The sequence below is a fragment of the Enhydra lutris genome, unplaced genomic scaffold, assembly GCF_002288905.1.
Source record: "Enhydra lutris kenyoni isolate GAN:26980312 unplaced genomic scaffold, ASM228890v2 scaffoldscaffold85, whole genome shotgun sequence".
Classification (NCBI taxonomy): domain Eukaryota; kingdom Metazoa; phylum Chordata; class Mammalia; order Carnivora; family Mustelidae; genus Enhydra; species Enhydra lutris.
In genome coordinates, this window is record NW_019154169.1 from 4,230,923 (window position 1) to 4,257,353 (window position 26,431).

Below are 26,431 nucleotides of genomic sequence, written 5' to 3' on the forward strand. Positions count from 1 at the left end.
GGCCTATATTTGTTGCTCGGGTGACATTTGTTTTCTTGTTCATCTGTAAGAGCTCTTTACATACTGGGGCGTGTGTCTTCTAAGGTGTTAGCCTTGGCTCTGAGTTCAAACCCCAGGCTAAAAGGTGGCCCTCAGGTTTCCTAAAGCCAGACCACGGTTCTTTGCCCGTCTGTGAAAAACACGACGGGGCTGGAGTAGAGCGGGAGGTGTGCGAGATCCTTCGCGCAAAGCCCCACCGGGAACCAGGAGATCCTCTCCTCAGGTCCCGGGCGTCGCCCGCTCGGCGCCAAGTGGCGGCCGTAGTGCGCAGGAACGGAAGCTGGGCCGCCCTTCCCCCACCTGCTTCCGGCCGCGGCTCAGTTCTCGCGCCTCCGCCTCCGCCGCGGCTCGTGGTCGTCCCGCCATGGCACTGTCGCGGGGACTGCCTCGGGAACTGGCCGAGGCCGTGGCCGGGGGCCGGGTGCTGGTGGTGGGTGCGGGCGGCATCGGCTGCGAGCTCCTCAAGAACCTCGTGCTCACCGGCTTCTCCCACATCGACCTGGTGAGGGCCAGGCGTGCGCGCGGGCTGAATGGCGGGCCGTCTTGCCGGGGCTGGGGGCTCGGGCTCCGGAGGTCGGGACCAGAGTTGAGGGGGCGGGGGTGGCGGCAGCAGGCCGGTAAGCCCCGGGGTCGTGGCTGCCTGCGGAGAGGGCGCTCCTCGGAGGGGCCTGAGCCGGCCTCGCTGCACGCCCGGTCCGCTGCGGACGCCAGAGAGGCCGCGGGCTGGGGTCTTCCGGGCGTCGCGCCGCGCGGCCGCCCCCTGCCTCCCTGGCAGCGCCAATTTGTGGCGGCTCTGGGCTGTGGAAGCGGCCTCGTGTGTGTTCGGGTCAGAGCAGTTCCCCAGCTGTAGTAGGAGGCAGGATGTGATTGTTTGAGTCTCGTGGATGTTGTGACTTCATTTCGGCGGTCTCCCTTAACTCAGAAATACTGGTCCAGAGCAGAGGGTGGCGGTAATAGGAGCCAATACGTCGTGAGCGCTTGTCCCGAGCCCGGCGCAGTTCTGAGCGGTTAACTTGGCGTTAACGCGTCTAATCTTCGCTACCTCTATAAGGTTGCAAACGCCATTTTCATCCCATTTTTTTTTTTTAACAGACGAGAAGAAAGTGAGGTTTAGAGGGGTTTTAGTAACTTATTTGGGTCACGAAGCAAGTGGCAGGACTCCTTTGGGACTCGCGCTCCTCTGTTGTGGGTACGATCTGCGTGACTGTCATTGTTATCTCCATAGACACCGTCACTCAGGTCGTTAAAGATGTCGGTGAGGATTTTAACTTTTGCACTCACGTACAATGGCTGTAATTTCTGTTAAACTTTAGAGATTGGGGATGTTTGGAGTTCGGATGTGAGTTTAAATTGTCTGAAAGCATAGTGGAAGCACGGAATGGAAAAAAGTGGAAGTGGCAGACTGAGCTAATAAAGGAGTGACTGAGGAGGGGGGAGAATTCACACTTTTTTTTCTTTTTGGGGGGGGGCTGTTAAAAGGTTAGTCTTCCCATCCAGGTCTGTACTGCAGATCCAGATGTGATCGTGCCTTAGCTGGTAACTACTGCTGCATGTTAAAAAGAACAGTTTTGTAATAGACAAGACAGTGGATTGGGCACCTGAAAAATAAATGCTGACGTTTTTATTTGATTCAGTTTTTGTAATAAATGTGGAAAGTACAAATAGAAAATATTTAGGTCGTTATATAATATTTTCCAGAATTATAATCAAAACTGTTAAGATGTTTCATGATTAGAATGTTTGATTACTCGTCATATAAATTTATTGAAATGGAATGAAAGTCATTATTATTTTCTTCCCTTATGTTTATTTTAAAGCAGCAATTAGATAAAATTAAAATGTGACACTTTTGAAACCTCATGTAGACATTTCCTTTAACAGCCCTTAGGTAATAATAATTGTAAATGGAATTGTATGTAGATGAAGACTTGAACTAAAGTAGCAAAAATTCAATAACTCTGCCAGGTATCATTTAAGAAAAACAAGTCACAGTTGAATCTAATGTAACTTGGAAGGATAATTAGATTGGTAGATAAATGAATTATCTATTTTCAACAGACACATACTTTTATGCCATCTAAGGAATTTCCAAACATACTTCTCAGGATGATTAAACAACAAGAAAAAATGGGTCCTTCCTTAAAATAATATTTTTTAAAATTTTATTTATTTATTTGACAGAGAGAGAGATCACAAGTAGGCAGAGAGGCAGGCAGAGAGAGGTGGAAGCAGGCTCCCCGCGGAGCAGAGAGCCCAATTCCGGGCTCCATCCCAGGACTCTGAGATCATGACCTGAGCCGAAGGCAGAGGCTTAACCCACTGAGCCACCCAGGCGCCCCCTTTCTAAAATATTTTTGAGAAAGTAATCTCTGAAATTAGACCCCAAGTTTTTTAAAATATGTTAAATTATTTTTATCAGCTTAATAATTTTGGTATTACTGGTTGAAAATGAAAAACATTTTTTTCTGCTAATGTAACAAATAGCAAAAGTTTTGGGTTATGGATACTGAGGATAGTGATATTGCTCAAACATACCAGAAAACTTGTGGTTTATCTGGAGTTTATGCACTTGTAGATTGATCTGGATACTATCGATGTCAGCAACCTCAACAGGCAGTTTTTGTTTCAAAAGAAACATGTTGGAAGATCAAAGGCCCAGGTAACTTTATTTTTTTTATGCTATTTCTGTTTATTCATTAATATTTCTGCACTTTTTTGAGGGATCTTCTTTTTATGATATCAGATTAATTGGGACTCTTCAGTAGGCGGGAGAATATACTCTATACACACACACACACACATACACACACACACACACACACTCAATATACTCAGTAGGAGGAGAATATACTCAATACTTGCGAGATTGTGAAGAATAAAGTTGTAAAGGACTAAAGACTAAACCCTCCTGTATTGGTCTGCTGAGGAAATAAATAGATGTGCTCTACCCAATCCTGTAAATGGTGTCCCATTCATATTTAAGTTTCAGATTGTTTCTTAGGATGAGCATTATTCCAGTGTTCCCTAGAGTTGACTGCTCTATATATATGAGGGCCAGAGAAGCTACAGCCTATTCTATTCTCCTGTTGCTCTTTTTCTAAAAGGGTGGCCTTTCCTGAGGTTCTAGCCACCTTGACCTTTCTTTAGTTCCTTGAATGTTCCATCTTGATTCAGGGTCTTAAAGCATCTTTTCACTTTGCTTTTCTCCCAACCTTTTTGGCAAACTCCCACCCTTTTCTCCTTTTTAGTTTTCAAATTTTGGCTTTCTTCTCTAGGGATACAATCTGAATAAACCTTGTAGACTAAGTCAGACCTTCCTCTTAAAACAACTTCTACTTTTTCTTGTCTTTAAATTTTTTTTTTTAACTTATTTAAAAATAATCTCCACACCCAATGCAGGGTTCAAACTCACAACCACGAGGTAAGATCAAGAGTAGCATGCTTTTCCGACTGAGCCAGCCAGGCACCCTATAGCTTCTACTTTTTCTAGGTGTGATTTATCATAGTTAGTAGTTTCGTTTATCCACATTGATTAGTGTCACTTTGGCTCACCAAGTGCTTCATGCAGATCCTGGCACGTAGAAGATACTCAGTAAATGTTGAATGAATGAATGAATGAATCACACTTAATTACTGCATTTTATATTTTTGTGGAAGCTTGCCATTCATGTAGATTTGTATAAAGGAAGGGGCCAGCTCTCCTGTTATTTTATAATTATGTGTGTATCTTAATGAAGTTTTGTCAAATTTTTATATTTCTTTAGTTTTTAATAAATAGGATATGTAAGTAGGTGAAATGAAAGTGTTATGTGCCATAAATAAACTTGAAATACAGAGAGAAATGTTGTAGCTATTTAGTAGATTAATAATTTAGTGTTGTTTGTTTTTCCAGGTTGCCAAAGAAAGTGTACTGCAGTTTTACCCAAAAGCTAATATCATAGCCTACCATGACAGCATCATGAAGTATGTTCTAATTATTATGTTGCAAAATTGTGTTTGTTGTGAATTAAACTTTGAGAGGTATTTTTATTAGCCAGATATAGGAGTTTGAAGTCATTCTGCTTTTTTCTTTCTTTTTTTTTTTTTTTTTAAAGATTTTACTTATTTTAAAGGGAGAGACAGGGAGAGAGGAAACACAAGCAGAGGAAGTGGGAGAGGGAGAAGCAGGGGAGCCCAGTGTGGGGCTTTACGCCCAGGACCCTAGGATCATGGCCTGAGCCAAAGGCAGACGCTTAACGACTGAGTCACCTAGGCACCCCATCATTCTGCTTTTAAAAAATGATTTTCCCCTCCTAACTATAGAGAACAAACTGATGGTTATCAGAGGGGAGGTTCATTGGGGGTGGGTGGGTAAAAATGTGATGGGGATTAAGGAGGGCACTGATGATGAGCACCAGGTGGTGTATGTAAGTGTTGAATCACTGCATAACTAATATTATACTGTATGTTAACTAACTGAAATTTAAATAAAAACTTAGAAAAGAAAAATGATTTTTCTGGGAAAATTAAAATGTGGTAGTTGTGCCCACATAATAAGTTGAGTTTTATTAACAGTTTATACATATGATTTAAATGAGTTCGGTAAGAGGTAAGATATTTTAATAATTTAAATAAATAAGTTACTTGGAAACTTATAAGGGCCTTATATTTTTGTTTTAAATAAAGATAAACTATGAAAAATCATATGTGATGATTCAGACTTCTAAATATATTGGTCTCATTCTGATTGATTTCAGCTCTGGTCTTTTTCAGTTTAAAAGGTTCTTTCCCAAAATAATTTGTTTATTTGGACTTTGACTTCTGTAATATAACACTAGGAATTGTAACAGGGCCATAGTTTTCACCGTTCATAAATATGCTCTGATCTCAGTAAAGATAGAGCAAATATGTAATTTTGGAAGTGTTGAAACAAAGGAACCCTGGGTCTAAATTATCCTTTATAGTTGTCTAACTTATAAGTAAATGATATTAGAAATAATAACTTATTGTTTAAGGTCTGGAGTTAGAGAAAATCTTAGACTTTTTCAGGAAATTTGTATCTCCAGTTTTTTTTTTTTAAATTTCTGGATGTTTGCTCTGCCACCTTCATGTGGTTCTATAACCCCTTTACCCTGTGTTGCTTTCCCAGTGCTGCTAAAAGCGGGGACCCTAGAGGCCTGAACCCTGCCTAATCCTGACCATGTGAGGTGAAGCTAGAGGCCAGGCAGATCCTGGGAATGTGTTTTTTGTATGTTCCCAGGCTGCCCGGGGTAGGCCTGGTGGGACTGGTGAAGTCATGCCATCTTTCTGCCAGTGTGAGATCTTGGTCTTGGGCCCTAGATTGCTGAGCAAAAAGCATGTCTAGTCACGGGGATTAAGGGGAAATTATTTCTTTGAAATCTGCTGTGGAGTTTTGAAGAAGTCAAACCTATTATATGATATAGACCCCTAACATCAATTATTTTAGCACTGTTACTTTAATATACCTTTTAGGACCCCGTATTCTGCTGTGACGATCAGGTATAAGGCCAGTTGTTTTGGTGACACTTGTTTTGTTTTGTTTTGTAGCCCTGACTATAATGTGGAATTTTTCCGACAATTTATATTGGTTATGAATGCTTTAGATAACAGAGGTGAGATTATTTTAATACATTTAATTCCTAAGTATTCCCCTTCACCCCCTAACAAGGCCATTTCCACTTTTAGTGTTTAAAGTATTCCTTATGAGTTACATCTAGAGGGAAGTAAGGTTAGGTTTAAAATTTGCCAGTTGATTGTAATTTTAACTAGAACTGGTTTCAGGCAGGAATTTAGCTATCATATACTCTGCTGTTCCATCAAAACGTGTGAACATAGAAGTTGTTAAAATCGCTAAAGAGGGTGACTACATATGGTATGTGGGTGTGTGCTTGTTTCAGAGTATCCCATCACTTAAGCACAGTGTGACTTCCTTCGTTTACATGGAGATCTAAGAAATATCAGTGCCTGTATCTCACATCTCATCTCATCTCAAGACCAGTTAAGTCAGACTCTCAGAATGGCGCCTGATCATCACATTTTTTTCAGTTTCCCACGTGATTCTAAAGTGCGATCAAGGCTGTAAAACCACTGTTTTAAGACTGGGGCAAGAGGATGTCAAAGTTAGTATAGATGCCATGGATCCTGAATTATTTTAGGTATAGGTGGTCCTGTAAGAGAACAGACTGGATTCAGTTTAGATGTACAATTTTAGACCATTTAAAGCTTTCCACAATAGGAGGTAATGTTTCTTCAGTCAAGTGTTGTATAGCCAGTCATAGTTCTACATGTAAAACAACATTTGTGGGATGGTTTGTAACCATTTTGAGCCAGAAATACCAAAAAAAACACAAAGTAGCATGAGAAAGGATCAGAATGACTTTTTTTGGGTAAGATTTTATTTATTTGAGAGAGTGCACATGAGTGAGGGGGTAGGGCCAGAGAAAGGGAAAATCTCAAGCGGCCCTGCGCTGAGCATGGAGCCCAAAGAGCCTAATTGCACGACGCTGAGATCACCTGAGCCAAAGTCAAGAGTCGGGTACTCAACCGGCCGAGCTACCTAGGCACCCCAGAATGACTTTTAACTAGACTCTTTATTTCCCTTGCCTTAAACTGCCTTAACGGTTCAAAGTTAATATTCCACATTCTCCACCTACTTCCATGTGTTACCTGATATTTTATTAGAATAATAGTAAGGACTCAGAACACATTGAAACAATGTTGTAACCAAGATTAATAGAGTAGGCACATCAATAGAGTAAATTTGTGATATAAATTCCTTATGTTTGGAATTTTGCTAGTGAATGTCTCTTAAGTATAATAGTTTTATTACTCTGGTCATAGCTATAAGAAAATTGCATGACAAATTTAAAAAAATAGTTTGGGTAAATGTTATCTTAATTGAAGTAACTGATTTTTTTTTTCCCCATAAACCCCTGCTAACTAGTGTTTTTCTTCCAGCTGCCCGCAACCATGTTAACAGGATGTGTCTGGCAGCTGATGTGCCTCTTATTGAGAGTGGAACTGCTGGTTACCTTGGGCAAGTAACTACCATCAAAAAGGTAAAGTAAGTTTTTTTTTTTTTTTTTTTTACTTCCCAGATATTTATTTGGGACATTAAGGAGGGAAGACATAAACTTTGAATTTATATGATACGGGCTGGTCAGCATCCAAAATGTGGGGATTTTTGTGCTCTGATAAAACTTAAGATACTATAAAGGTGATACAAAGAATATAGTTTCTTTCTTTTTTTTTTTAATTCTGTGCTACTTGGCTTCTATAGCTTATATATTAAAATTACTAGAATGGTAAGTATAATAACATTACCTTTTTAAATTCTTTATAGCTATGAGACAACATGTCATTCTATAGTTGATGGATGATAAAACAGCCTTTTGCAACTTTACTTATTATCTAAAGTATGGGCTTAATAGACCTGAAGAATACTTTGAAAATTTTTGGTGTAGTTGTGAAATACTTCAAGCGTTTAGAAGAAATTAGAGAGTAGAGCAAATAAGGACCTGTGGACTCATAACCCAGTTTCATAAAATTCAGCATGGTGATCTTCATTCTTTTGGTTCTTTAGGAAGTTAAACCAGATACATTTGAAGAGTCATCTTGCAGTTTTTGACACCAAAAGTCAAATTGAACTCCACTTAAAATTTGTGACTTTTGTCCATTATTTGACAGTTTACCCATGTTGGAAATTGTGGCACTGCTGCTTTTGTTTTAGCTGATAAATACTACTCTTGGAAGATTATTTAGTATCCTTTTACAAAGACTGTTATAAATATCTGTGTATTAAATTTAGTTAGATCAGTGGAGTCCTTCAGAGTCTGTTCATAGGTCACAGCAGTAGTTCTCTTTTTCACTGTGATTTGAGGGATGGCTGCCCCCAAGAAGGTTTACTGAAAGGACACCAGAAATGGTATTGTGGAGAAAATCCTGGATCTGCTGCCATTTATATTAAAATGATTGGCAGGTTTTGGTTCTTTGACCATTATTAGAAAGACATGGCTCGTTAACCTGATCCTAAGGTACTAGTATGTATTAAGACTGAGGTTAAGAATTGCTGAAATGAGGAATGTTCATTTGATGGTTTTGAAAAATTTTCTTAGGTGCCTCAAGGATTTCTTATGTTGCAAATTAAAATGTAACCCTAGCTCAACAAAATGAAGAGTATTTTGTTTGGTAATATCTAGGATTTTTCTGTGTATCTAGGTGGTTCTTGAAATTACTACTTTCAGTTTTCTTAATGTTTAGGGTATTATAAGGTAAGGCTATGAATGATAATTAAATAACTGGGGTCCACACCTTTGAGAGAATTAGTTAGAAAGCTGTTGTTTGTGTATCTAGTAGTTTTTCCTTTGTTTAGTGTGATTAAGGTAAACTTCTTGTATTTGATACTCAGGTGCAGTGTCGTTTTGTTTTGTTTTTTTTGTTTTTGGCCTGTTGTAAGTGCTGTTTACTGGGCCAGGAGTCAAGAATCCTGGCTTAGAATTAGCTGTCCGTGTGATCGATTCAATTCACTTTTGTTATAGTTCCTTGTTTATAATGTAAGGATTTTGGAGTCACTGATATTGTAAAATTTCCTTGACAGTTAGAATGTAGATGAATGAATATTTTTGATGATACTATTTTATAATGTTGAAAAACCACCATCATGGGATAAATACTTTTCTCATATTCTGACTTTGCAGGGTGTAACTGAGTGTTATGAATGTCATCCCAAACCTACCCAGAGAACTTTTCCTGGCTGTACAATTCGTAACACACCTTCTGAACCTATTCATTGCATCGTTTGGGCAAAGTATTTGTTCAAGTAAGAGTGTATATATTTCCTGGTGTATTTTTAGTACTGATGATGGGAAATGAGGTCATTTTTTATTTATATAACTTAGAGTATACTTAGGAGCAATTTTATTTTATTTATTTATTTATTTATTTATTACGATTTTATTTATTTATTTGACAGAGAGAGAGATTACAGGTAGGCAGAGAGGCAGGCAGAGAGAGGAGGAAGCAGGCTCCCTGCTGAGCAGAGAGCCCGATGCAGGGCTCGATCCCAAGGACCCTGAGATCATGACCTGAGCTGAAGGCAGAGGCCCAACCCACTGAGCCACCAGGCGCCCAGAGGAATATTTTTTAAAATATGGCAAAGAGACTTTCCGTTAACTTTCTTGTAATATATTTTTTTTTAAGATTTATTTATTTGTCAGAGAAATCATAAGTAGGGAGAGAGGCAGGCAGAGAGAGACACAGAGAAGCAGGCTCCCTGCTGAGCAGAGAGCCCAATGCGGGATACGATCCCAGGACCCTGAGATCATGACCTGAGCCTCGGGCAGAGGCCTAACCCACTGAGCCACCCAGGCGCTCATCTTGTAATATTTCTTGGGCTCAATTCAGCCAGCATTGCATGCATGTCTGTTATATACCATGGACTATTTAGATTTAGGAAGCCTGATACTGGAGACAGGCATATAACTAAATTCAGATCTATATAACTGAATTCAAATCTGTGTATTTGGAACTATAAAAACATATTTAGAAGTAATTTATTGGTTAAAAAGTAAATTATGGAAGTTAAAAATACTTTGTAATGATAATGAAAATAACTGCATGTGAAACTTGGATGCATGGAATGTGGCAGTTGGAAGAAAAGTTGTAGGCTTACACACATGAAGAAAGATGGGCATTAACGAGCTAAGAACCCAACTTAAATAGAAAAAGGATAAACTCTGAGGAAATAAGTGGGAAGGATGTAATTGAGGTAAGAGGAAAAAAATACTTTGTTGAGTTCAGTCATGAAAAGGAGAGAGAAATAACAAAATGGGGAATGTAATCTCAGCACAGATTTAAATGATAGTAAAGAACAAAAGGATGATAATAAAAAGATGGTGCCTGTATACAGAGATTTTTAATGATCTGGATAAATTATTTTTATATTTACTTTTTCTTATTTTAGAGAGATAATACAGGGAGAGGGAGAGAATCTCAAGCAGACTCTGGGCTATAATGCAGAGCTAGATAAGGGGCTGATCTCATGACTCATGAAATCACAACCTGAATTGAAACTCAAGAGTTGGATCCTTAACTGACTGTGTCACCCAGGGGCTTCTGGGTAAATTCATTTGGGGGGGGAGGGGAACCTGACTTAAAAAGAAGTAAGAAAGCCTGAATAGTACTATATCTTAGGGGAATTTAATAAGTGGTTTAAATTTTGAATAATATACCAAACCTATGTGAATTTACTGGTGATTTCCACTAAACTTGCAAGTACTGTATCATTATAATGTTAAATAAATTGTCCTGGAGACATTTTTAAAAACGTGAATACTTCTTAGGTTGTATTATGGTGCTGTTGTGTCTCTTATCACGAACCACTTAAGGCCATTATGGAATAAAAGGAGAATTTCAAGACTTTTTTTTTTTTTTAATAATTTATTTATTTGAGAGAGCACACATGTGCATGTTTAGCCCTATTAGAATGTGGAAGGAGCAGAGGGGTAAAAGGAGAGAAACAGATTCCCCATGGTTTCTCAGAGCCTGAGCGGCTCAGTCTCATGACTCTGAGATTATGACCCTGAGCAGAAATCTAGAGTCGGACATTTAACCGATTGAGCCACCCAGGCACCCCTCATGACAAAAATTCTTCTTTTTTTCTAAATTGCTAGCGAGAAGAGAGCACAAGCAGGGATAGTGACAAAGGGAGGGAAAAGCAGGCTCCCCACAGAGCAAGGAGCTGGATGTGGGACTTAATCCCGGGACCCTGGGATCATGACCCAAGCCGAAGGCAGACACCCAACTAACCGTGCCACCAAGGCGTCCCAAAAATTCTTAATAAAATAAGAACATTTTATCAGCCTGATAAAAGATATTTAAAACCCGGGGCACCTGGGTGGCTCAGCGGGTTAAAGCCTCTGCCTTCAGCTCAGGTCATGATCCCAGGGTCCTGGGATTGAGCCCCACATCAGGCTCTCTGCTCAGCAGGGAGCCTGCTTCCCTTCCTCTCTCTGCCTGCCTCTCTGCCTGCCTGTGATCTCTGTCTGTCAAATAAATAAATAAAATCTTAAAAAAAAAAAAAAAGATATTTAAAACCCTGCAACAAACATTGGTTTTCCTTATTTTTTGATTAAGATATAATGTATATGCACTCAGAAAAGTACATATACAATGGTATAACAATGAAATTTCATAAAAAATACACTTTGTAGGGCACCTGGGTGGCTCAGTGGGTTAAGCCTCTGTGTTCAGCTCAGGTCATGGTCTCAGGGTCCTGGGATCGACGCCCCCCCATGGGGCTCTGCTTAGCGGAGAGCCTGCTTCCCCCTCTCCCTCTGCCTGCCTCTCTGCCTACTTCTAATCTCTCTCTTTCAAATAAATAAAGCATCTTTTAAAAAAAAAATACACTTTGGGGGTGCTTAGGTGGCTCAGTGGGTTAGTAAGCCTTCTGCCTTTGGCTCAGGTCATGATCTCAGGGTCCTGGGATTGAGCCTCGCATCGGGCTCTCTTCAGCGGAGAGCCTGCTTCCTCCTCTCTCTCTGCCTTCCTCTCTGCCTACTTGTGATCTCTGTCAAATAAATAAATAAATAAAATCTTTAGGAAAAAAAACCACATTTTGTAAATTATTTGGCAAACGTTTTTTCTTTTTAACAGAGTTAACAATTTCAATTTACAGAAATACTGAGATGATAATACAGTGTTCCCATCCAGTTTCCTCTTCTAAAATTGTTTGTTAGTATGACACTAACATGTAGTAATTAATGAACCACTATTGATACCCTGTTTTTTTTTGTAAGATTTTATTTATTGGACAGAGAGATCCCAAGTAGGCAGAGAGGCAGGCAGAGAGAGATGGGGAAGCAGGCTCCCCACTGAGCAGAGAGCCCAATGCGGAGCTCGATCCCAGGACGCTGAGATCATGACCCAAGCTGAGGGCAGAGGCTTAACCCACTGAGCCACCCAGGCGCCCCAGTTGATACCTTATTTATTAACTGAAGTCCATAGTTTATTCAGAGAGTTCTTTGTTTTTACCCCGCATCCCTTTTCTGTGCCATGATACTGTGTTACCATTAATTGTCTGTCATGTATCTTTAGGCCTCCTTTGGCTCTGATAGTTCTTAGACTTTCCTCCTTTTTTATGACCTGATAATTTTGAGGAGGGCTGGTCAGGTATTTTGTAGGATACTCCACTAGGGAAATTTTTTTATCGTGTTAACGCTGTTATTATGAGCTAATGGGAGGGAAATCACAGAGGTTGATAAATTGCCATTTTCATCACATCATATGAAGAGTAAATATGTTACTGACATGATTTATAACTGTTAGTGTTGGCCTTGGTCACTTAACTAAGGTAGTGCTTGTCAGGTTCTTCAGGGTAGTTACTCTCCCCATCTTCCTGCTTTTACGCTGTACCATGCACTTTGGAAGGAAGTCACTGTGCAGCTCATACCTAAGGAATGGGAGCAGTGTTCTATTTCCTTGAGGGCTGAGTATCTACATAATTAGAGTTTTCTGCTTAGAAGGTTTGTCTCTTCTCAACTGTCTGTTGACATATTCATCATTTATATCTGCATGCATTCATATTGAATATATTTTATACTTTGGGTTAAGTCCAATAGTATATCTTGTTGCTTAGATTGTTCTAGCTTTGGCCACTGGGAGCTCTTTCTGTTAGCTCTATGCTTTTAGACATGCTGCCATCAACGTGGGTGGAGGTGTTTGGGGAGCAGTTCCTTGCTTTCTGGTACTAGATGTTCCAGGCTCATTATGTTATTTCCTGCCGTAGAATCAGACCTTTCTCCAAGGAACCCTGATACCTTTTATTGAAGGATGGCATTAGAAACCAAGATCTGAATGCTTGGCATGCTAGGTGTCATATCTTTTGGGCCCTCTTAGCCAACAGAGCAAAAATATATCTATATTAATTTGTATATATAAACAAATTTATAAACATATCTGTATATTAAGCTAAACATGAATTCATACTGGTTATGCTTATTCATACTGGTTATTCATGTTGGTCCAGCTCTAATCTATTATAATCATTCTAGCTTTCTCCCCTTGCTGTTCTGTACAGTCCCACACTCAGTCAGAAACTTCCACTATTTGCCATCCATATACAATATAAGCATTACTTTTAAATATTTTTGAAAGTTTCTTTTGTTTTTTTGAGAGAGCATGCACACAAGTGGGGGAAGGGGCAGAGGGAGAAGAAGACCTCTGCTGAGCCTGACACAGGGCTCTATCCCAGGACCCTAGGATCACGATCCAAGCTGAAGGTAGATGCCCAACTGTGTGAGCCACCCAGGTGCACCAGTATAAGCATTATTTTTAATGATAAAAGTTACAAGTCATCCCCTTTGAAATCAGAGCTGGCATGAGGATGCCCATTATTGCTGCTGCTTGAAATGACGTTCCAAGCCCACACAATCAGACAAAATGGAAATATAGGAGAAGAGATGAGAAAAAAAGAAACATCACTCTTTATGTACAATATAGTTACTTGTATAAAAAGTTCCAAAGAACCTATAGACAGATTATTAGAAATGACGACAGTTCAGCAGCATGGCCGACTAAAAGATTACATTTCTATATGCAGCCTCAGGCAGTTAGGAAGTATAAAAATAGATAACTCACTATAAAATCATATAATTAAACATTAAAGATAACTAAATATAAAGCATCTAAAAACATGAAGTACCTGATACTCTCAGGTACTTATAAATCTTGATTTATACGACCCAATATGGAAAATTATAGTAACTATTGGAACATAAAAAGGAGGATAAAGAGTAAAGAATGTATTTGTGGATTGGAAGTGTTAGTATTGTGTATGTGTCATTTGTCTTCAAGTTGATCTATAGATTCAAATGCAGTTCCAATTAAAATCTCATGGGGGGGGCTTGGTTGGCTCAGTGGGTTAAAGCCTCTGCCTTCAGCTCAGATCATGATCTTAGGGTCTTAGGATCAAGCCCCGCATTGGGCTCTCTGCTCAGCAGAGAGCCTGCTTCCTGCCGCCTGTCCCCCCCCCCACCCCCCCGCCTGCCTCTCTGCCTACTTGTGATCTCTGTCAAATAAAAATAAAATTAAAAAAAAAAAAAAAATTTCATCAGGGTTTGTACTGGAACTTGTTCAGCTGATAATAAAATTTATATATATTCCTGGAAAGGAATAGGTTGAGATGACTTGTTCTGATAGATGTCAAGGTTTGAAATAAGCTAAAAGGAACTTACAGTGTGTTGCTGGTATAGAGATAGGAAAAGAAACCATTAGGACAATGCAGAGCTCATGACCAAGGTTGGGTAAGAGATCCCAAATGAAAGAAGGGATTAAATGAAAGGTAGAACAATTCATTATCAATGTGGAAAAAGCATTCTCTACTTTAAATAATATATAGGGCGCCTGGGTGGCTCAGTGGTTTAAGCCTCTGCCTTTGGCTCAGGTCATGATCTCAGGGTCCTGGGATCAAGCCCTGCATTGGGCTCTCTGCTTGGCAGAGAGCCTGCTTCCTCCTTTCTCCCTCTCTGCCTGCCTCTGCCTACTTGTGATCTCTGTCAAATAAATAAATAAAATCTTAAAAAATATATATATATATAAAAATTAAGTCCAGATGGATTAAGTATTTAGATGTCAACAGAAAAAATCTTTCTAATAAAGGGGAGAATCTTCAGGGAACGATGTCTCAAGACAAAAAGTGCTAATCATAAAAGAAAGGGTTGATGCATTCAAATTAATTAAATACTTCTTGGCAAAAGACATTATGAGAAAATATTTGCAGCATAAAGTCAACTAAAAAATTATGATCTTAGGGGTGCCTGGGTGACTCATACGTTAAGCCTCAGCCTTCAGTTCAGGTCATGATCCCTGGGTCCTGGGATAAGCCCCCTTATCAGGCTCCCTCCTCTGCAGGTAGCCTACTTCTCCCTCTCCCACTCCCCCTGCTTCTGTTCCCTCTCTCGCTGTGACCCTCTCTGTCAAATAAATACATAAAATCTTTAAAAAATAAAATAAATTATGATCTTAGAATATATTCATCAAAAAATAGACAGCCTGACAAAATAATATGAACAGGCATTTTTTCACTTAGAGGGAAACCGACGTAGATAATAAGCAAATGAAGAAATGTTTAACTTCATGACTAACATGAAAAGTTAATAATAAAATCACAAGATACTATTTTATACTCAGTAATTTGGCCAAACGTTAAGTCTGGAGAGGAAGTGAATGGATAGGAGCTCTTACATGCCTTTGTGGGGGTGAAAATTGGTACAGTGACTGGGAAACAAGTGGGCATTTTCTTGTAGGGTATATTAGTTTTGAGAAGCTTTGAGATTGATAGCTTTTCCTTTTTTTTTTTTTTTTTTTTTTTTTTTAAACTGCAAAGATTCCTTTGAAAAGTACTTACAAGTACTTATAAGTCAAGTACTTGAGGAAAGGTGGAACATTATATTCCTGTAAGTGTTATTAAATAGTTTTTAGGATGACTGGATTAACAAAAGAGAATTCCTGCTTAATACATTGTTTCTGAAGGCCTTTTAGTAGTGAAGAGATACATTACCATGGAAAGAACATCTTAACTCACTGCTTATTCTTAAAACTAGATGAGCATCCAGCACATAGCAGGTGTGTAATAATGTTTTTCTAATAGCTAGCTGCAGGTGTATTTCACAAGTATCATCTGGCGTTAGAATGCTGTCCAAGTAAAATGAAAAAGCTGCTCACCTATGTCTTTTCTTTCTTTTCAAGATTTTATTTATTTATTTATTTGTTTGTTTATTTAAAGATTTTTAAATTTATTCACTTGACAGACAGAGATCACAAGTAGACAGAGAGGAAGGGAAGCAGGCTCCCTGCTGAGCAGAGAGCCTGATTCTGGGCTCGATCCCAGGACACTGGGATCATGACCTGAGCCGAAGGCAGAGGCTTTAATCCACTAAGCCACCCAGACGCCCCAAGATTTTATTTATTTGACAGAGATCACAAGTAGGCAGAGATGCAGGCGGGGGGTGGGGGGGGAGCAGGCTCCCTGCCAAGCAGAGAGCCTGATGTGGGGCTCAATCCCAGGACCCAGAGATCACGACCCTAGTTGAAGGCAGAGGCTTTAACCCACTGAGCCACCCAGACGCCCCTCACCTATGTCTTGATCAAAGATTTTAACATAAGAATTTGCAGAGCCTAGATGATAGGAGTGAATATAGGTGTACAGAAATTTAGCCTGCCAATTGTTTATTTCTCATTCCTCCTAAGAATTTGGAATATTCTAAATTAGTTGTTTTGAGGGGAAGTAGGAAAAGTAAGAATTCAGAATATTTTGTTGAACATAAATATTTATTACTTTTATTATAGCCAATTGTTTGGGGAAGAAGATGCTGATCAAGAAGTGTCCCCTGACAGAGCTGACCCTGAAGCTTCCTGTGAGTAGACTGGGATATGTTCTCTTATTTAATGAGGACTGCCTTTATTTTGCTAACTTAATATTAGTAGCATAAGAGGAGAAAAAAATAATTGCTGTTTTGTGTTAGGCAGTCTGTATTTAAGATGGGTTATTTCATCTTTAAAACAATGTTTTAAAAAAGTGAGTGGTTCCATTTACTGGTGAGGACAAGGTGCAGAAATTTCACAGATGTAAATAGAGCAGAGAGTTGTTTCCAGATCTGATTATAGGTCCATATTTTGAACTGTTCTACACGTGGCCTTCAGAAACTGAGGTAGAAAAAGATTGTGAGCATATTATTCTTTATTTTTGAACTCTGAATATGTCTTGTGCAGGTGACTTCCACGAATGACTCCCCCCCCCCCCCCCCGAAGGTAGATGAGAGCTTAGTTCTACATTTATTATAGCTGAGAATGAAACGGTGTTTGTTTTGTAGGGGAACCAATGGAAGCTGAAGCCAGAGCCAGAGCATCTAATGAAGATGGTGACATTAAACGTATTTCCACTAAGGAATGGGCTAAATCAACTGGATATGATCCAGTTAAACTTTTTACCAAGGTTATATTTACTTTCTTTATAATTATGGATAGATTGATTATTCTGTTCGTTTTAAAATAGTACATGAAACACATGCTTTTTATGCCTAATGCTGTCTTAATAAGTTGATTGATGTCATCAGGGTAAGCAGGTTTTGGAATTTTAAAGATTTGAAAGAGAGGGAGCAGGAGAGAGAGCATGAGCCGGGGGATGGGGAAAGCAGACTTTGCTCTTAAGCAGGGAGCCCATGTGGGGCTTGATCCCAGGGCCCTGGGATCATGACCTCAGCCGAAGGCAGTGGCTTATTAACCAGCTGAGCTATGCACGCACCCCTAGGTTTTAGAATTCTAGCACTCAGGCTAAATCAATATAGCATCTTCATAGGAATTAAAATAGAGGGGCCCACTTATACACTCTTGGTTGGCTTTCCTTCCCTCACTTACACTGAACTTCTTGGTTTTCCTTTGGTTCCTGCTGTTTCTCGTCTTATATCCCTTTCCTGCTCAGATCTCTTGGGAGTTTGACATGTACTGAATTACTCTTGAATTCCTAATCCTCTCATTCTTGGTTGACTCCATCTTCATTAATATGTATTCTGTATGTATGTCTTACTTGCCTGCTGAATATTTCTAGAGAAATCTACAAGATTGTTTTAATAGGCTCTATCTAATTATAGTCCAGCTAGGTCTTCACTTCTATGTTTAAAAGTCTTTTTAACTTCTTTTGCCTTACTCCCTAGTAAGTTTATCGTAATTAGACACTGGAAGATTTCTCAGCTTTACTTGAACTGCCTTATACATTCCTATCATCCTTATTGAGCAGATGACCTTAAGGATTTAGTAAACAGGTGTGAAGCCATTGGACAAAATGTACCCGTCAAGAGAAGGTTGCACTTCGTGCAGACTCCCCCCTATTTGAGAGAAATCTTTTTAAGTAAACGTCAATTCTACTTTTTCTTTCCCCTTGTACCTTAGTCTTTTTTAGTAGGCTCCATGCTGAATGTGGGGCTTGAACTCAAAACTAAAATTGAGAGTCACATGCTGTACTGACTGAGCCAGCCAGGTACCCCCTGTACCTTTTAAAATTTTTTTCTTTATCATTCTGTTTTGCCAGTTTAATTATAGTATGTTTTGGTGTTTGTCTGCTTTTGTTGATTTTTTTTTTAAATTCTATTTTTAATTTAATTTTTTTTTTTTTTTTTTTTTTTTTTTGACAGAGATCACAAGTAGGCAGGGGGAGTGGGGAAGCAGGCTCCCCGCCAAGCAGAGAGCCTGATGCAGGGTTTGATCCTAGGACGCTGGGATCATGACCTGAACTGAAGGCAGAGGCCTTGACCTACTGAGCCGCCCAGGGGCCCTGCTTTTGTTAATTTTGATGGGAGTTCTCTGTGCCCGCTAGATCCTGAATATTTGTTTCCTTCCCCAGATTAGAGAAGTTTTCAGCTATTCAAATCAGATTTCTCTCCCCCTTTCTCTTCTTCTTCTGGTAATACGAATTTTAGTTATGTTTGGTAGAGTCACTAAGTTCCCTAAGTCTGTCCCATTTTGCATAATTCTTTTTTCTCTTTTGTTCAACTTGAATACTTTCCATTACCCTGTCTTTTAGGTCTCTGATTGATTCCTCTGCTTCTTCCATCCTGCCGCTCATTTCATCAATTGTGTTTCTCATTTTTTTGTGAGAAAGACAAAATTTTGTGGTTCCTGAAGATTTTCTCCGATCCGTTTTTGTCTTTCTCTCATTCATGGCTTGCTGATTTTCTTTAGTAATACATTTGGATTTCTTTCTCATTATTCTTTGGATATTTACTAGTGGTTTTGGTATGTGCTTGCCATTAAGTTTGTATTATAACCTCTTCTCCATATAACAGTCTGTATTAAGTTGATGCTTGTTAACGTTTGAACCCATTCTTTATGCCTCCACACCTCCAACAGTATAACCTACTGTCATGCTTTACATCCTTTTATTTTGTGAGTTCCTTGACTGACTTTTTACAGAAATATTCATTCTTACTGCTTTTGTGTTTACTACTTTCATACTGCCACTTTTGGTCTCCTTTCCACTCATGGAGTTACCTATAATATTTCTTGCTGGTTTAATGGTCATGAACTTTTTTTTCATTTGGGAAAGTTTTTTTTTTTTTTTTTTTTTTTTTTTTTAAAGAGTTTATTTATTTATTTGACAGAAATCACAAGTAGGCAGAGAGGCAGGCAGAGAGAGGAGGAAGCAGGCTCCCTGCTGAGCAGAAAGCCCGACATGGGGCTTGAACCCAGGACCTGGGATCATGACCTGAGCCGAAGGCAGCGGCTTAACCCACTGAGCCACCCAGGCGCCCCCATTTGGGAAAGTTTTTAATCTCCTATTCTGAATAATAGCTTTGCTGGATAAAGTATTCTTGGCCACAGGTTTCTCCCATTCAGCTCTTGGAATATATCATGTGATTGCCTTCTGGCTTGAAAAGTTTCTCCTGAAAAATCTCCTGCTGGCCTTAAGGGGTTTCCTTTGTAAGCTACTATCTTCATTTTTTCTTGCTGCTTTTAAATTTTTTTCTTTATCACCGTATTTTACCAATTTAATTTTTTTGTACCTTAGTTTTCAAACAGTATTTTCTCTCTGCTCTCTTGATTTTTTTCGTGGCTCCTGTCTGCTTTCCAACATGCATAGTCCCAATGTCCTAACCAAATGGCCTACTACTCCCTCCAGTTTATGTTTCCTCTCCTTTCCTTAGTGAAAGAGATGTCACAGGTTGACTCTTAAAACCTGTTGCATTTATTTCCTTGTTACAGTCTTTTCTTTAGAAAACAGATTTTGGTTATGCTTAAAATGTTATGGATAGTGAAAGTATTTTCCAAACTTGTGTCCATATTCCTCTTCCCATTCTAGTCTGAGCAGTTTGAATGCCAGCATTATCTGAAGCACATCTCCAGTCTGTTCAGTAGATAACTAAGCATCTGCTATGTGCTGGTCACCACTCTGACAGGAGATACAGTAGTGAATAAGATAGAAAATAGGGTCCCAGCACTTTGTAGTAGACTCATAGTTTAGAGGAAAAGTCAAACATGGAACATGTAATATCGAATTCAGAGTGTTATAGCATTAAGATCAGATGTATTGGAATCCTTTTTAATACTAAGTAGACTTAACATTGTTATTAGACATTGTTATTGGATCTAGTATGAGGGTTCAAAAGAGGTGTTCCAGAGGAAGTGACATTTCAACTGAAGACTTTAAAGAATTGGGGTGGGGATAAGAATGCTACATATACAAAGAAGATCTCAGATCGGAAAACTGAAATAATTCCCATCTAAGGGAAGAGTGGGAAGAGGACTAGAAACACAACCTGAGGCCACATCAGGCAAGACTTTTTAAAGGTCATGACAAGGCAATGGGAATCCATTAAAAGGTGGTCTGTAGGATCAAATATAGAGGGTATGCTGTGCACCATTCTAGGACCTGATACTCCTGTTGTAATCAATATGGGATGGTGTCTTCTGAAGTTGTACAATGCTAGAATAATCTGAAATACAACCTATCTGCATTCCCAGTGGAGGGTGGAGGAAAAAGTAGATTTGTTTAAGGCACTGGGTAGCTCAGTTGATTAAGTGTCCAACTCTCTCTCTCTCTCTTTTTTTTTTTTTTTTTTTTTTTTTTAAGAAAAAAAAAATTATTTATTTTGTGAGAGAGAGCACAAGCAGGGGAAGCAGCAGTCAGAGGGAGAGGCAGGCTCCCCATTGAGTAGGGAGCCCTATGTAGACTTGATCCCAGGATGCTGGGAGCATGACCTGAGCTAGAGGCAGACACTTAACCAACTGAGCTACCCAGGCATTCCCCCCCTTCCCTTTTTTTTAAGATTTTATTTTACTTATTTGACAGAACAGGCAGGGTAGGTGCAGGCAAAGGGAGGGAGAGAGAGAGAAGCAGGCTCCTGTTGAGCAAAGCAGCACGATGCAGGGCTCGATCCCAGGACCCTGGGATGACAACCTGGGCCAAAGGCAGCTGCTTAACCACCTAAGCCACCCGGGAGCCCCAAGTGTCTAACTCTTGATTTTGGCTCAGGTCATTATCTCAGGGTTGTGAGATTGAGCCCCACGTTTGGCTCCATGCTCAGTGGAGAGTCTGAGATCTGATCTCCCCTGCCCCTCCATGCTCAGGCATGCTCGCTATCTCTCTCTTTCTCTCTCTGAAATAAGCAAATAAAATCTTTTTTAAAAAGAAAGACTGGGCGCCTGGGTGGCTCAGTGGATTAAGCCTCTGCCTTCAGCTCAGGTCATGATCTCAGGGTCCTGGGATCGAGTCCCGCATCAGGCTCTCTGCTTGGCAGGGAGCCTGCTTCCTTCTCTCTCTCTCTGCCTGCCTCTCTGCCTGTTTGTGATCTCTCTCTCTCTGTCAAATAAATAAATAAAATCTCTTAAAAAAAGAGAAAGAAAGAAAGACTTAGGATGTTTATAGTGAGGAACAGGAATGATGTCTGGTTTCCTGCTGGGCAGAAAATTAACAAGGTGCCATTCTCTGAGGTAGGTAAGAGGAAGCAGATGTGTTGTATAGGGATTAGAGGATGGAATAAGGCAATAGAATCAATTTGAGATTCCTGTAGAATATTAGAGTAAGGACAGGTAATCCTAAAGGCAAGCAGAGAAAGTTTAGATGGATTTGTAGGCCTAAGAGAAAAGAGCATGAAGATGGTTTGTTTAGTACAGAATTCTGAGGGATTCCCAGTATTTAATAATTGGATAAAGGGCATGGAGCTTCTGCATCGAAAACCATGCTAATTCTCCATTGCCTGGGAGGCTTTTTAGCCAAGCGCTTAAGGTCCTCTGTAAAATGTGTCTAACCACATTTGTTGCCCAAATCATACTGAAGTCATTTCTTTACCTATGCACCCATTTCAGATGTTACCATCTCCTTGAACTCTTTCCTTATTCCTCAGAACAAAATTCCTGTTAGTACTCAAAGCTATGTGATATTCACACTAAACTTATATTCTGTTTGTATATTCGGCTGGTTTTCCAAATGTTTAAGGATGCTTCATAAATATTGATTGAATTGAATATATTTTGATAGAAATAGTTCGAATTTTGGGGACACCTGGGTGGCTCAGTCAATTAAGCAGCTGACTCTTGATTACAGCTCAGGTCATGATCTCTGGATTGTGGTATTGAGCCCTGCACTGGGCTCATTGGGGTATCTGCTTGAGATTTTCTCTCTCCTTCTGCCCCTCCCCTGCTCATGCTCACTCTCACTCTCTCTCTCTTTTTTTTTTTTTTTTTAATTTATTTGACAGAGATCACAAGTAGGCAGAGAGGCAGGCAGAGAGAGAGGAAGGAAAGCAGGCTCCCTGCTGAGCAGAGAGCCCGATGCGGGGCTCGATCCCAGGACCCTGGGATCATGACCTGAGCCGAAAGCAGAGGCTTTAACTCACTGAGCCACCCAGGCACCCCTCACTCTCTTTTTAAAATAAATAAAATCTTTTTTAAAAAGAAATGGTCCTGAGTTTTTTTATTAAGCCAAATTTAGGTTCATAGCTGATACATAAAATAAGCGTATTGACTAAATAAACTGACAGTAGAAAATACAGCTGAGGAAGAAGTAAATATACTAAAATCATCTGAAATTCTATAATAGGATAGTGTACTTGATTTTCTCAGCTACACATAATAATGCTTATAACATGTTTTTATCTTGAGCAGGCTCCACTCCGGGACAGAGCTTGACTTAGGGCTCGATCTCATGACCCTGAGATCATGACCTGAACTGAAATCAAGCATTGGACATTTAACTGACTGAGCCGCCCAGGCACCCCATAACACTTTTGAAAAAGAAATTGTTTTGGTTTTGGGCTTTTTGAGGGGGCAGACCACATTTCAAAGATGTTACAGGTGGTTAAATCCTGGTTTTGAGAGCAGTACTTTTTTTTTTTTTAAAGATTTTATTTATTTATTTGACAGAGAGAGATCACAAGTAGACAGAGAGGCAGGCAGAGAGAGAGAGAGAGAGAAGCAGGCTCCCTGCTGAGCAGAGAGCCCGATGCGGGACTCGATCCCAGGACCCTGAGATCATGACCTGAGCCGAAGGCAGCGGCTTAACCCACTGAGCCACCCAGGCGCCCGAGAGCAGTACTTTTAACATGTGTGTGCTTGTGGTGCCTGGATGGCTCAGTCAGTTAAGCATCTGCCTTCATGATCCCAGAGTCCTGGAATCATGTCCCGTGTCGGGCTCCCAGCTCAATGGGAAGCCTGCTTTTCCCTCTGCCCCTCCTCCCTGCTCGTGCTCTCTCTCTCCTCTCTCAGATAAATAAATAAAATAAAATGTTTATGCTTTATTGCTATACCTGTGAACTTGACGATATTGCTAACTGGTATCTCTAGGCTCTGATTTTACTCAGTTCTTGTGGAACTGGTATATGTTTATTTACCTTCTTGATTGGCATGATTTTGGTTCAGATTGATCTTTGGAACTTTAGGTATGCTTTGGGGTGGTGACTTAGGAGGGCAGGGACCGTGAGCACTATTCAGGTTTCCTTTACTCCGTTTTTCTCAGCATTTCTGCTTTCACTGTTTCAGATACAGATGTTCTGTGTAAAATTTCTTTTAATAAAAGGTTTACGTTTTGTGGGTTATTCTTTTGGAGATTGTCAGTCTACTGGTACAGGACATGTCTTTAAATCAGAATATTTTATGGTGTAATATAGTAAATCAGCAGTGAAATTTTATGTTTTATCAGCATGGGGACTGTAGGATTTGTGGGGTTTTATCTTTTATTTATTTTTTATTTTTTTGTTTTTACTTTTTTAAGCTTTTTAAAGATGATATCCGGTATCTGTTGACAATGGACAAACTGTGGCGGAAAAGGAAACCTCCAGTTCCTTTGGACTGGGCTGAAGTACAAAGTCAAGGTAAAGAAAACATTTTATGGGGTGCCTGGCTGGATTTGTTAGAGGAGCATATGGCTATTGACCTCAGGGTCGTGAGTTCAAGGCCCACTTTCTTTGTAGAGATTGCTTAAATAAATAAATAAATTTAAATACATTTTAGTCTTTTGGATACCTAAATTGGAAATTCTCTCACCTAAAATCCTTAAATAACCCTGAATTTCACGGTAAGAATTTCATAAACATACAGAGAAGGAAGTTGCTAGAAATCTTGTCACCTAGAGAAATAGCCACTGTTAACATTTAGGGAATGTCTTGATCGTCAGCTCTGTGCACAGGAACAAAGGGCAGTTATTTATGCACTTGACATCCGTGGAATCTTACACATTTATATAGTCTTACTTGCTCTTTCCAGTCAGTATTATTTAATTAGTCCCTTACTGGTTATCCTTTGTTTCATATTTTCCCTCAAATAGTGTTGTGATAAGAATACATGCACATACATCTTTGTACCTTTGTGTGATTATCTCTTTAAGATTTAAGTTAGGGACATACTTACAATTTTAAATGTGAGAAAAACTATTGTAGTAGTAACTTCTTCCTTATCCTTATCCTACTGCCCCTTCCACACATGTCTGTGCCTTATCTAAGTTACATTGTAATTAATATACGCACAGCATATTCAATTCAGTGTGGTCAGCACGTTGAAACTTATAGGGTCCCAGGAGATTACAGGTGTCAGTTTGGAGCAGTTCTCTACAATAAAGAATATTTGACTTCATGGACTAAATTTAGGTATGGTTCCGATAGCTTCCACTTACTGAGTGCTGTGTGCTGGGCATAATGCTTATCATCTTACTGACATTGTATCTTTGAATTCTCCAATGATTTTATGACCTTCATCACTATTAGCAATTTTCTTGCACAAATATCTGTAGTTTCCTGATAATTATTTTAATGGAATTTGTTTCATTTTTATTTTCTTATTAGTCAAGCATTGAGTTTTTAAGTAAAATAGAGAAATGATGTTTAATAGTGAAATTTCTAATATTTTTTTCCCTTAGGAGAAGAAACCAATGCATCAGATCAACAAAATGAACCGCAGTTAGGTCTGAAAGACCAGCAGGTTCTAGATGTAAAGAGCTATGCATGTCTTTTTTCCAAGAGCATTGAGACTTTGAGAGTTAATTTAGCAGAAAAAGGGGATGGAGCTGAGCTCATATGGGACAAGGTTTGTTTTGAAAATTTGTGGATTCTATATCACATGCATATTTTTTTTCTTGAACTATAACCAGAAACTAGTAATTTTTTGGATATCATTTATTCTACCAGAATTTGAGGACATAAGGTTGATTTTGCTTGGATGTTCTCACTTCTCATTACTACATTGAACTATGAATTTTCTGTACGTGAATTCAAGTACTATCATAGAACTTCATTTTAGATGCTGGGTGTGGATTTGTGGTTTATAATTATGTTTGGAGAATATAATTGGACTAGAGAAATACTGTGAATTTATTGGAGAAAATGTTTCACTGGCTTAAAAACTTTCTTGTGTAATACAGATTTGTTAATAGAAGTCATAAAATCCTTTTAGAGACAACAGCTCATGGGCCTGATTTAACCTTGAAAGTAATAAAATTGCCCTTTTATTGAAATAGTGAAAGGTCTGAGACCTCTAAATACAAAAATGTAATTATTCTTACAAGTTAAAATAATATTTAATAGTATTTTGTGTTTAGATGTCATATTTTGAAATTTAATGAATTAATCTTATTTTTAATTGTAATCAGTGTTTTCTATGTCTACAAGTGATTTAGTTGTGATAAAGTTTATATGTTTCTATGATGGTAGAGATTTGCCATGAGATGTAAGGGGAGGAGTTTGGTCAGTTTTAGTAAGCTAAGATGATAATTTTGTGTGAATTTTGAAACTGTGATTGAATTAGACATCTAAAATAGAGTAAGTAAGTTTATATTTTGGGGTGGGGATTCTTGTAAACATCCTTTTGGGTTTATGTTGTATAAAGATTACTTAATAAATACATATTTTCATTGTTATAATAGTTATTTGGTACGTTTTCATTCATACACAGGGGCTAGATAATGAAACTGAAACTGGGGGTTGTTACCCTCTGATTAAAATCTACATCTAATGGATATGGTGAACCAGTTGCCTAGGGAAGTACCTGATGTACACTATTAGGTACTGTTAAATATTCATACTTAATCCTCGTCACAACATTGTAAAATATTTATATGGTTTTCCCTACTTAATAGTTAAGGAATTACGAATTTAAGGAATTTCATTTGTCCCAGGCTAGCCACCCAGCCAGTAAGTATATAGAGAACTCACATCCTGTCAGTGCTTTTTCTTCTGTACTTCGGTGCTTTTGAATTACAGGCTAGAATAGTATGTTCTTAGTGAAGCAGGAAACCTTGGTGAAATCTAAAGCAACCAAGATACAATCTCAGGAAGAATAGAAATGGTCAGGGAAGACTTCTGTTGTATTGCCATATGTGAGAAGAAACTGCAAGTACAGAAGTGTGGTGTATCTG

The 26,431-nt window shown here is 39.1% G+C and overlaps 1 protein-coding gene across 1 annotated transcript in view; it reads left to right on the plus strand.

Annotated features, from left to right (window-relative positions):
• Positions 1 to 364: 364 nt before the first annotated feature.
• LOC111161422 (ubiquitin like modifier activating enzyme 2) overlaps positions 365 to 26,431 on the plus strand; it is a 41,312-nt gene continuing 15,245 nt past the window's right edge. The window contains exons 1-10 of the mRNA XM_022525049.1: positions 365 to 541; positions 2,615 to 2,698; positions 3,932 to 4,002; positions 5,587 to 5,651; positions 6,997 to 7,097; positions 8,736 to 8,857; positions 16,384 to 16,451; positions 16,908 to 17,029; positions 23,798 to 23,897; positions 24,938 to 25,104. Coding sequence (XP_022380757.1) covers positions 404 to 541; positions 2,615 to 2,698; positions 3,932 to 4,002; positions 5,587 to 5,651; positions 6,997 to 7,097; positions 8,736 to 8,857; positions 16,384 to 16,451; positions 16,908 to 17,029; positions 23,798 to 23,897; positions 24,938 to 25,104 — 1,038 coding nt within the window. The 5' untranslated portion in view covers positions 365 to 403. The remainder of the gene's footprint in view (positions 542 to 2,614; positions 2,699 to 3,931; positions 4,003 to 5,586; positions 5,652 to 6,996; positions 7,098 to 8,735; positions 8,858 to 16,383; positions 16,452 to 16,907; positions 17,030 to 23,797; positions 23,898 to 24,937; positions 25,105 to 26,431) is intronic.